At 38.0% G+C, this 11,997-nt stretch overlaps 2 protein-coding genes across 2 annotated transcripts; both read left to right on the forward strand.

The window, feature by feature from the left end:
• The first annotated feature begins 4,712 nt into the window (after positions 1 to 4,712).
• On the forward strand, positions 4,713 to 8,530 carry LOC146902147 (Leucine-rich repeat protein kinase family protein). The gene is made up of 2 exons (XM_085739334.1): positions 4,713 to 6,082; positions 7,422 to 8,530. Exons 1-2 carry the CDS (start codon positions 4,780 to 4,782, stop codon positions 8,087 to 8,089), a joined length of 1,971 nt encoding a protein of 656 aa, XP_085595460.1. The 5' UTR covers positions 4,713 to 4,779; the 3' UTR covers positions 8,090 to 8,530.
• A 491-nt stretch (positions 8,531 to 9,021) lies between these two features.
• On the forward strand, positions 9,022 to 10,823 carry LOC146902148 (uncharacterized). Its single transcript, XM_085739335.1, has 2 exons — positions 9,022 to 10,447; positions 10,684 to 10,823. Exons 1-2 carry the CDS (start codon positions 9,232 to 9,234, stop codon positions 10,716 to 10,718), a joined length of 1,251 nt encoding a protein of 416 aa, XP_085595461.1. The 5' UTR covers positions 9,022 to 9,231; the 3' UTR covers positions 10,719 to 10,823.
• Positions 10,824 to 11,997: the final 1,174 nt, after the last annotated feature.

Consider the following 11,997-nt stretch of genomic DNA (forward strand, 5'->3'; position numbering starts at 1 on the left):
GACAAGTTTGGGTGTTAGTGAAGAATTATTATTGAAGATGGTTGTCGTGGAAAACAACGAACCACAAACGACTCTGCAAATATCCTAAACCATATCTTTTCCTTACACTTTCAAGCCAGCCTGGACTCGCAAACTATATGCATCAAATTCACCTCAATCATTTTTCTAATATTTGACTTTCATCTTACCTTACTCCCTCTCAAAAAAGAAAAATTGTTTACCAATGTTTTTTTTTTTTTTTTCCTCTCGTTCCAATTTTATTGGATCTCCGCGAAGGGGACTACCAATGTTTTTTTTCTATAAATATATTAAAAAAAATTTAATCCTTCTAATTTTTTTTTAAACAAGCCAAAATGGAATATATTAATCAACGAAAATGATTCATCTCGTACAAAGCGTGCAAAAGATAATCATCCAAAACAATTTACATTGTCAAGTCGCCGGTGTTACAACAAGATCACCGTGATGAAGAAAAAACATAATAATAAGAAAATTACAACGTAACACTCATACATGGTAAAGGGTGTCGCCACCAGTCATGATAAATGGTGACTAAAGTAAGCATATTAGACTTAAGCCAAAGGAATGATAGGCATTTCACCTTATAATAGGCGTTTCACCTTGTCTACTATGTTATGTGGATCCAAAGCCTTCTGATGGAAAACGCAATTGTTCTGCTCCTTCCAGGTAACCCAGACACAAGCTAGCCAGATAGTTTTGAGGAACGAATGAGATGATCGCGGTAACCCCGCAAGGTGCCCAAACTAAAGTAAATGATCACAGTCCGCAAAAGGAGCGACGAAAGAAATGCCAAGCCACTGGAAAACTAAGAACCACACGCTACAGAAGGTGCCGCAGCCAAAAAGTAAGTGATTTGCAGTTTCTAAAGACCCGCAATCTCCTACACACACATTATTATAATTATGGAGAACTCGTCGTCGGACCAGGTTGTCTTTGGTTGGAAGTCTATTACGAAAAAGTCTCCAAGCGAACATGGCTATCTTTAACGGTGCATGTTTATGCCACACATCGTCAAATATACCCCTTTCAGGAAGTGCATCTATCACCGTGAGGAACTGGTACGTGCAAAACAATATTATGCAACAAAGCCGAGCACCCCTTAAAACTCTCCTCCTCCCAAGCAAGAAGGCACCTCCTCCACACCCAAGCACCGCCACCATCTTCCCACCCTCTACTCGTCATTTCCTCCACCGTCACCCACCTATTTTTGGACAAAGAAAACAGCCGAGGAAATCTCACACGTAACGGAACTTCACCCACCCAATTGTCCGTCCAAAAAAAAAGTAGTCAACCTCCACCTACCATCCTACGGACATTATACTCAAACCAATTTCCCGCCCCCATCCCTACACCGCCGCGAATACCACAAATCATCCACCACCACAGCGAGCTGTCGCTCCCTCCTTCCTTCAACCGTCCCCCCTCCTCCCCGTACCTAGCCTTTAAGACTCGATACCATAACCCCTCCTTATCCACTAACACCCTCCAACATGATGACAGGTCATCTTACGTTATTCTTAACATGTTTTTCAGTTATTTTCAGTAGGATTTAGCAGCAAAAAGGAGGAGTATTAGAACGATTTCCTATGATTTCGAGACTTTTGTAATGTTTACTATATTTGAGTCTGTAATTCTAGTTTTCCCGAAACATAACAATTTTAGGGGGTTTTTGAAGTAATTCACGAATAAATCATGCAAATCAGCAAATCAAGAACATCTAAAGAACTGTGAAGATTCAGGAAGTCAGAGAATGAAGATTCAATAGGCAGACCCAAATACACAAAAGGTAGACTTCCCATACGACAATTCATCACCATATCGGCCTCGGTCAACCACGAATCGGAAACATTAACATTTGTTAACATACTTTTGTGGAAATTCACCTTCAACCGAGACACCTGTTCGAAAATAAGCAACACCGCCCCCATGGACCGCACATTAGCTCAATTTTTTTCACCAAGTAACAATGTATCGTCTGCAAATTAGAGATGTGAAATAGGGACACCCCCATCATGTCGCCCCACATGGTAACCATGGTACAAACCCGCCGCCACCATAGTCGACATTAGCACATTAAACCCTTCCGCCGTGAGCAAAAAGAGAAACGGGAAAAGGGGGTCCCCTTGCCGCAACTTCTAAAATTTTCTTTTAACTTTTAATCTCTATAAAATTTTCAATCACCATTGATCACTATTTTGAAGTTAACTCATGTACTTTTTTAATAGAATTGTGCAGCAATGTGTAGAACATTGTAAAAATCTCCCCAGAATAATTAAAACTTTTAAACAAAACATGAATTAAATGTAAATTCTACATGTGAATTTACTTTAAAGGAGGGTCCAAAAGTGAAAATATAAAATTTTTGGGGACTAAAAGTCCAAGAAAAATATTAAAATGATTAAAACAAAATTAATGTTTGTATATTTATAGGGACTAAAAACATATTTAACCTTTATTTTTAACTAACAAAGATAGCACATGTTTTTTTTTTTGTGGCCGAGGTTCGAACCGCGAACCTTGTATATTTTATGCATTGTCCATACCAACTGAGCTAAGCTCACGAGACAAAGATAGCACAGGTTTGTTATAAATATCGGGGGTGTTATGCTTTTTTTTTTTTAAAGTAAATCGGGGGTGTTATGTTAAGTGTTAGCAAAATATAGAATTCAATGATAAATATTTCAACCAGTTTTAATGCCCCTGCAGTTGAAAATATAGGACAATTTCTAAAATGCCCAAAATGGGTTCAGCCATGCATTTGGGGACCACGTTTGTTTTTCTTATTAAGTCGATATTAGACTCAAATTAATATGTGATAATTATTCTTATTTTTATGAATTTAATGAAAGCGAGTTGACGGTCCAAAATAATTTTGCACACACAAGTAATCAAAACATTTTAAATTACCACATCAATTAATGTTTTTAATTTACGTTATAATTTAGAATGTTTTGATTAATTGTGCGTGCAATTTTTTTTTTGTACAAGCGTGCAAAATTATTTTAAACTGTGAACTCACCACAATTAAACTGCATTGATACTGTAGGAAAAAATTATTATTTGGAACAATTGTTTTTACATGGCCACTTATAATTTAGGATCGAGAGTACCAAAAAGATCAGACAAACGTAGCATTACAATAACATTTTTTTTTCCAGATAGAACACAATATTACAATACCATTTTAATAATCATTATTTTAGTTAGCAAAGTTTTACTTTATAATAGACTTAATAATCTTAATAATCCCATCAGAGCAGGATTTGGAGGTTTGCTTCGACACCAGACTGGACATTGGATTACAGGGTTTTCAGGTTACATTGCAGGCACATCTGACATCCTTCTTGTTGAGCTTTATGCCATTCATCGAGGGTTGTTACTTGCTAGGGAGATGAACTTTCAAGAGGTTTTCTGCTACATGAATTCTCTCCATTGTGTTCAAATCCTTAAAGAGCTAACCCTTAGATTTCATAAGTATGCTACGTTGATTCAAGACATCAAGGACCTCCTCAATCCTGACTGGCTAGCTTCCATTGATCACACTCTTCGAGAAGGAAACAGTTGTGCAGATTTTCTAGCTAAGATTGGTGATTCTTCTACGCGCGGAGTATGTTGTTCACACCACCCCTCCGACAGGATTATCTGATCTCTTAGCTTCAGACTTTGCGGGAACTTGGTTCCGTAGACTTTAGTCTTTTCTTTTTTGTGTTTTTGTTCTCTTCTTTTCCTCTTGTTTTGCTTAGCTTTGTAACCAAAAAAAAAAAAGACTTATATTCATGCCTTATCACCGATTTATTTTACAAGAGTCTTGCTAACAAATGATTTAAGAGTATTGTTTAAGAAACCACAAAAGAAAATTGTCTTGAACATATAAGTTAAGCATGTTAAATGCATAACTACATAATTTTTAATGTAAAAACTAGAGTCTTTCAAAAGAAAATTGTCTTGAACATATAAGTTAAGCATGTTAAATGCATAACTACATAATTTTTAATGTAAAAACTAGAGTCTTTCAAACGTACCCCTACTATTTATTTTTTATGTCAATCTCTCTTTTAAATTACATATTTTATTTATTTCGACAAATAAAAATGATCACTCCATATTTACACCTTAGCCTTTTGTTAAAATCTCATCTTAAATTTCTCAAAAAAAAGAAAGTCTCATCTTACATGTGCCTAAGACCTAAGTCTAACCTACTCACCAGTACAGTACAACATAGCAACGACAAACACCTTTGTTTTACTTTGTCCCTTTTATTTTTTTGCCGTCTATTCACAATACCATAACCAAGTACCATCTAAATGTAACTTAAAACAAAGATGACTATAAAACACTTGAATATGGAACTTGCTTGCAAGCTGTTATAATCTAATTATCCTTCTCCTATTCTTTTCCTCCAACTCCTTATAAAAAAACAAAAAACTCCATTAATTTTTGTAAGGCCTGCTACACGCAGTGGAAAAGCGCGTGTAAAGTTTGAAAAGGCGTTGTGAATGAAATTAAATAGAAAAGGAAAAAACGTAAGCACTTAGGACCAGTTATCAAGAGTAGTAGCATCACCTTTATTTAGTTTTTCTCTTTTATGAACCTCGTGATACTATACTACACTACACCACTGTTTTGTGGTACCTTTCTCTCTTCTCTTTACATCACATTATACATAACTTCTCTTTCACACAATTCCTATCACTCTTTTTCCATTTTTCTCATGGAAGAAGAACCATTTCACCATTAATTCCAACACACACACAAAAAATGTCTTCTACTTCTTCTAGTGTTGTTATTTTCATTTCCCTTCATTTTATTCTTTTGTTTAGTCTCCGAGTCAACTCGGAGCCGGTTCAAGATAAGCAAGCACTCCTTGCTTTCATTTCACAAACACCACACTCCAACCGGGTTCAATGGAACGCTTCAGACTCGGTTTGTAACTGGGTCGGTGTTCAATGTGACGCTACAAATTCATCTGTTTATTCACTCCGTTTACCCGCCGTTGATCTCGTCGGCCCCCTCCCACCCAACACAATCGGACGGCTAACAAATCTCCGTGTCCTCAGTCTCCGTTCAAACGGCCTCACCGGTGAGATCCCCACCGATTTCTCCAATTTAACCTTTCTTCGTAGCATATATCTTCAGAAGAATAAATTCTCCGGCGAATTCCCGGCGAGTTTAACTCGCTTAACTCGTTTGACTCGGTTGGATCTCTCTTCAAACAACTTCACCGGTTCAATTCCATTCTCCATCAACAATTTAACTCATCTCAGTGGTTTGTTCTTAGAGAATAACACATTCTCCGGTAGTCTTCCAAGTATCACTGCAAATTTGAACGGTTTCGATGTTTCCAATAACAATCTCAACGGTTCAATCCCAAAGACACTCTCCAAGTTCCCCGAAGCATCATTCGCCGGAAACTTAGATCTCTGTGGTCCACCGTTGAAAACATCATGCAGTCCGTTTTTTCCGGCGCCGGCGCCGTCACCGGACAACACTCCACCGGCGGACAAACCAAAGAAAAAATCCAAAAAACTTTCCACCGGAGCCATTGTCGCAATTGTAGTTGGTTCAATTCTCTTCTTAGCAATATTGCTATTACTATTATTACTCTGTCTCAGAAAACGCCGTCGCCGGACACCAGCAAAACCACCAAAGCCAGTAGTAGCAGCACGTTCAGCTCCAGCAGAAGCCGGTACATCGTCTTCAAAAGACGATATAACCGGTGGTTCAGCCGAAGCGGAGAGGGAGAGGAACAAACTGGTGTTTTTCGACGGTGGAATATACAGTTTTGATTTGGAAGATTTGCTTAGGGCTTCTGCGGAGGTATTAGGAAAGGGAAGTGTTGGAACTTCGTATAAAGCAGTGTTGGAAGAAGGAACAACCGTGGTTGTTAAAAGGTTGAAAGATGTTGTTGTTACTAAAAAAGAGTTTGAGATGCAAATGGAAATTTTGGGGAAGATTAAGCATGATAATGTGGTTCCATTAAGAGCTTTTTACTTCTCTAAAGATGAAAAATTGCTTGTTTATGATTACATGCCCGCCGGTAGCTTATCTGCTCTTCTTCACGGTACGTTTCTACTCCGATATCATTTTTTAAATTCATTGAATAACTGATATATCTGGTTCGTACATTTTGATTAATTGTCTGATAATTATGTAATTAATTGATTTTGATTAATTATTCATGTTATTTGATTGTTGTAGACTTTGTAGAACACAGCAAAATTATTTTATTCAAATGTAGTGGAATATGATATGATTTTGATAGTTTCGAGGGGTTGTGTTTCCGACATTTCATTGTGTTCATATCATATGTGGAGATATACCTTTGTGATGGAATTAGTATTGTTTGCTTCTGGGATTTTGACTAAATTTCTGTTACAGCTGTGATAGTAGTGGAATTTAGATTATTTTAATTTAATGGATGGAAATATTATAATGTGGTTATTGTTTTATATATTTGTCAAATAATGTGCGTGCTAAGCGTGTAGTGTAGTGTGTGTTGATGATGATGGAGGGGTATTAGTAATGGCATGGCATCATGTTACTTACTTGTATTGTATATTAATTTAAGAATCAATGAGCTTATTTCTGATAGTTTAATAGGAAGAGTGAGTGTATCGTAAATGGGAAGTTTGTGAAGTAGCGTAGAATGCGCTGTTGTGTTTTCCCCTCCTTAATAATGTTGTAGGACATGCTTCTGAACCAAACATTCTTAACTTTACATGATTGAGTTGAGCTGTGAGGTTGTCTTTTTTATTATATATATTTTTTTGTTTGCCATTGCTGCATTTTCTTCCTCATCCCATGCCCTGATGATATGTCTATCCGACATTATTTCTACCTGTTTTTGTTCTTTTTATCCTTTTCCTTTTTTCTTTAACATAGAAAAGTAAAGGTAGTGTCTAATTGACTAATTTTCTTCTTGATTGATAAAATAAAGTGGAGCGGAAGTTCTGCTTTTTTGAATAACGTTATGTTCACTCAAAGTGAAAGAAAAAAAAAACACAAACTAAAATACAACCTCATGATTGATTCATGCCTTTTACACTATGTTTTGCAGCGTGAACAAATTATTACATTGTGATATGATATACTATTTGAGCCACCTTAATTTTGCAAAACACCTTGTAGTTTGGACAAAGTCACGGTGCCAACTTTATTTTATCTTTGTCAAACCCCACCTTGATGCCAAATAAGCATTTCCAGTTGCCATATGGAACTATGGGAGGATAATATTAACAAAAATAGATTTTTTGTGTGACTTTAGCAGTTGACATGATGTTAATTTGTTAAGATTTCATTATCATTGTAAGCATATCTAGACTAGACCATGATATTGATTTGTTAAGATTTCATTATATAAATACCACATTTGTTAAATTGCTGTTACTATGGTTATATAGGGAGCAGAGGATCTGGGCGAACGCCGCTAGATTGGGACAACCGGATGAGAATAGCACTAGGTGCATCAAGAGGAGTAGCGTGCCTCCACGCATCAGGCAAAGTAGTCCACGGCAACATCAAATCCTCCAACATCCTCCTCAAAGGACCCGACAATGACGCCAGTGTTTCAGATTTCGGCCTCAACCCATTATTCGGAAATGGATCCCCATCAAACCGTGTCGCAGGCTACCGTGCACCCGAAGTTGTAGAAACCCGAAAAGTCACATTCAAATCTGACGTATACAGCTTTGGAGTCTTACTCTTGGAGCTATTAACAGGCAAAGCACCCAATCAAGCTTCACTTGGAGAAGAAGGCATTGATCTCCCAAGATGGGTCCAATCCGTTGTTCGTGAAGAATGGACTGCAGAGGTTTTCGATGCTGAGCTCATGAGGTTTCATAACATTGAAGAGGAAATGGTTCAGTTGCTACAAATTGCAATGGCTTGTGTTTCTATTGTGCCTGATCAAAGACCAAGTATGCAAGATGTGGTACGTATGATTGAAGATATGAATCGTGGTGAAACTGATGAGGGGCTTCGACAGTCGTCGGATGATCCTTCTAAAGGATCTGAGGGTCATACTCCTCCTCCTGAATCAAGGACTCCACCTAGATCACGCACACCTTAGCAAAATTGGTTAAATTCAAGAAGAAAAAAAGAAAGGAAAGTATTTGTTGAATTGAAATTAAAGATCATAAAAAAGAGAAAAGGACAAGGCATGGTGGTGGGTCGCTCTTAAAATTGTGCTTAACCTGCTCTACTGTGTTTGGCGCGCTATTTCTCCATTGGTCTTTCCGGTGGTGGTCCAATTAATGTGTATTTTATTCCTTTCATGTATTTTATTTGATTTTTTTTTTCTATTTTTCTTTTATTGTTATTAGTTTTGATTTTTTTTACAGGGTGGAGAGTTTGAAAATTGTTAATTAAAGTGGGGTTGGGGAGAGGAGAGGAGAGGGACTGTTAGTAGTTCCAAACCAATTAAGATTGACCATTTAATGATTTTTAATTGCCATTTTTCGTAGATTTTTATAGTTAATTGTTCATTATCAGTTATATTTTTAGTACAAAATCAAGCTTATATCTTTCCATTTGTCTTGATTGCTTGTCGTCGTATGTTAATGTGTTTAGCGTGTTCAACATTTTAAACCTAACACAAGCAAGCCGGTTGTTACATAATCATTACATAAAGTGTGCTTATACGTCATCTATTTTTGGTAATTATGCTCAGTGTACCAAACTAACTAATAATGAATGAGTCTGAGCAAAACTAATCAGTAGTAATTGGCATCAAATCAAATAATGAGGGTTAAGGAAAATATGATAAATTTAGTAGTTGTAAAATGAAAGCACGCGCGCTTCTGGTGTGAGCGTGGTCCGCAACATTCACATGTATAAAGTAAAAGAAGTACTACTAACTCACATGGAGTAGTGGTGGGAAATTCAAGGTGAATGAATGACTGAGTTGCCCTTGGGTGTGGTCTGTGCTGTGGTGTGTCCATTTGTGTGGAGTGTTAGAATACAGCAAGAGTTGATCACATTCATTATTCATTATTGTGTAAATAATTATAGTTAATTGTACAATAACTATTCATCATTGTGTAAATAATTATAGTTAATTGTACAATAACTCCCACCTTAATTGGAGTTAATGTATTGTTGTATATATGTTTGCCAAATCAATGAGAATAGACAGGCAGTATAATTCTTACATGGTATCACGAGTCTGATCCTAAAACACAAACCCGCCGCAACTCTCTTTCATTTTCATCAATGGCAGACAACAAAAACTTTCACCCCGCCCTTGCCGTGAACAATATCAAAAACTTCATTCCCATCACTCTAGAAATGGAAACCAATCACTACTCCACATGGGTAGAATTGTTCAAAACTCATTGCACAGTCTACCAAGTCATTGATCACATAATCCCAACCACACCAGAAACAGAATCCTCAAATGAAAAAGATAAAGCAACGGCCGGTAACAAAGAAGGATCCGTTACAGAAAAGGAAAAATCTGCCAAGAGTGACAAAGAACAGTGGTCACGCCTGGATGCAATCGTTCGCCAATGGATTTACGGAACGATCTCCATTGACCTCCTTCACACCATCATGTCACCGGGTTCAACCGCACAGCAAACATGGGAGCGATTGGAAAACATTTTCCAGGACAACAAAGCTTCTCGTGCCGTCCACCTGGAAAACCAATTCACACGCGTCCATTTGGATGACTTTCCCAACATCTCGGCATACTGCCAAGAACTCAAGATGATTGCTGACCAACTGTCAAACGTTGGTTCACCGGTTTCGAACCAAAGGTTAGTTCTCCAGTTAATTGCGGGTCTAAATGAGAACTACGATGGTGTTGCTATTTTTATTCAACAAAGTAATCCTTTGCCGCTATTTCATGAGGCACGATCGAGGTTGATCCTCGAAGAAACCCGCAAGGCAAAGCAAGCTGCTGCCACAGCCAATGCCGCAGGCACCGCTCTCCTCACCACAAATCAATCCAATGATGACACCTCTGGTCACAGTCGTGGTGTTACCCAAGGTTCCAGAAATCCAGCACACCGTAATAATTTTGGTCAAAAACACGGTCAGAACAAAAACAACAATCGTGGTAGATATGGTGGCGGTAGAGGACGAGGTCGTAGGAACAACAATCAAAACAGTGGACAGCAATACAATCCACGTCCATGGCAGCAACAACAGTGGCCATCATACCCACAATGGGGACCGTGGGGACAACAACCATGGGCAGCTCCACCATGTCCTTACCCCACATCCAATTGGGTTCGTCCACCATCAAATCGTTCTCCCGTGGCTGCAGGAACTCGTCCACCACAGGCTTACAGTGCTCATGGACCAACTCCTTCAAACTATGCACCTACAAACATTGATGCGGCAATGCAAAATCTGTCCATGAATGTTCCTGATGAAAATTGGTACATGGACACTGGTGCAACAGCACACATGACTGCATCTCAAGGTACTCTCTCAACTTATTCTAATTTGAGCATTAATAAAAATATCGTTGTTGGCAGTGGACAGGAAATTCCAATTCGTGGTTATGGACAAACACATCTTTCCCCACCTTATCCACCCCTATCATTAAACAATGTCCTTCATGCCCCTAAACTCATTAAAAACTTAATATCTGTGCGTCGTTTCACAATTGATAATAATGTTACCATTGAGTTTGATCCTTTTGGTTTTTCTGTGAAGGATATACAGACGGGGATGCCACTAATGAGATGTGATAGCACAGGGGATCTATATCCTCTCACCACAACCACAAGAAATCAATCCACCTCTCCAGCAACCTTTGCAGCTCTCTCTCCTACCTTATGGCACAACCGTTTGGGACACCCTGGATCAAATGTTTTAAGTTTTCTTAGCAAAAATAAGTTTATTGAGTGTAAACAAATCTCTAGTTCTTCTATTTGTCAATCTTGCATTTATGGGAAACATGTTAAATTACCTTTTTCTATTTCAAATTCTACTACTTCCAAGCCTTTTGATATAATCCATAGTGATTTGTGGACATCGCCAATTTTAAGTTCAGCAGGTCATAAATATTACCTTTTTTTCTTAGATGATTACACCAATTTTGTGTGGACATTTCCCATTGGAAGAAAGTCACAAGTCCCTTCCATTTTTTCCTCATTTCATGCATTCATTAAAACCCAATTTGGAACTACAATCAAATGTTTTCAATGTGATAATGGACGAGAATTTAATAACGAGTACTTTACACAATTTTGTCACAAAAATGGCATGGTATTTCGTTTTTCTTGTCCACACACTTCACCACAAAATGGAAAAGCTGAACGTAAAATACGAGCAATTAATAATTTCATCCGTACTAGCCTTGCACATTCATCTATGCCACCATCATTTTGGCACCATGCTCTACAAATCACCACATACCTTCAAAACATTCTACCCAGCAAGATTCTCTCACATCACTCCCCCACTCAATACTTATATCATAAGGATCCCTCGTATACACATTTACGTGTATTTGGGTGTTTGTGCTATCCTCTCTTTCCCTCTACCACCATCAATAAACTACAAGCCCGTTCCACCCCATGTGCCTTCTTAGGTTATCCACAAAATCACCGTGGTTACAAATGCTACGATTTGTCTAGCAAGAAAATAATAATTTCTAGACATGTCATATTTGATGAGACCCAATTCCCATTTGCCAAAATACATACTCCCTCCACTCACACCTATGAATTCTTAAATGACGGCCTTCATCCAATTCTACACTACCACCTCCAAAATGATTCAAAACAAGATGAACCGGAACCACCTACAGCTGAATCACCACAACCTGCCATAACACAGGCCTCACCCATTAATGTGACAAACCAAAGCATAATACCGTCTTCCCCTATACCTATTAACCCATTACCCCATCCACTCGTCTCAACTGAACTCACATCTCCTATGCATACTCCACAACAAATCCATCAAGAACCAACCCGAACCATGGCAACCCGCAGTATGCATGGAATTCATAAACCTAAAACT

The sequence above is a fragment of the Medicago sativa genome, chromosome 8 (assembly GCF_051527215.1).
Source record: "Medicago sativa cultivar Bolivia chromosome 8, Bolivia_mono, whole genome shotgun sequence".
NCBI lineage: Eukaryota > Viridiplantae > Streptophyta > Magnoliopsida > Fabales > Fabaceae > Medicago > Medicago sativa.

What these genes read in the sequence shown, in the direction of transcription:
- LOC146902148 (XM_085739335.1), top strand. Translation starts at nt 9,232, where the DNA reads ATGGCAGACAACAAAAACTTTCACCCCGCCCTTGCCGTGAACAATATC. An exon ending in ACACATGACTGCATCTCAAG is followed by an intron (nt 10,448 to 10,683) that starts GTACTCTCTCAA and finishes TTTTCTGTGAAG; the next exon opens with GATATACAGACGGGGATGCC.
- LOC146902147 (XM_085739334.1), top strand. Translation starts at nt 4,780, where the DNA reads ATGTCTTCTACTTCTTCTAGTGTTGTTATTTTCATTTCCCTTCATTTT. An exon ending in CTTATCTGCTCTTCTTCACG is followed by an intron (nt 6,083 to 7,421) that starts GTACGTTTCTAC and finishes ATGGTTATATAG; the next exon opens with GGAGCAGAGGATCTGGGCGA.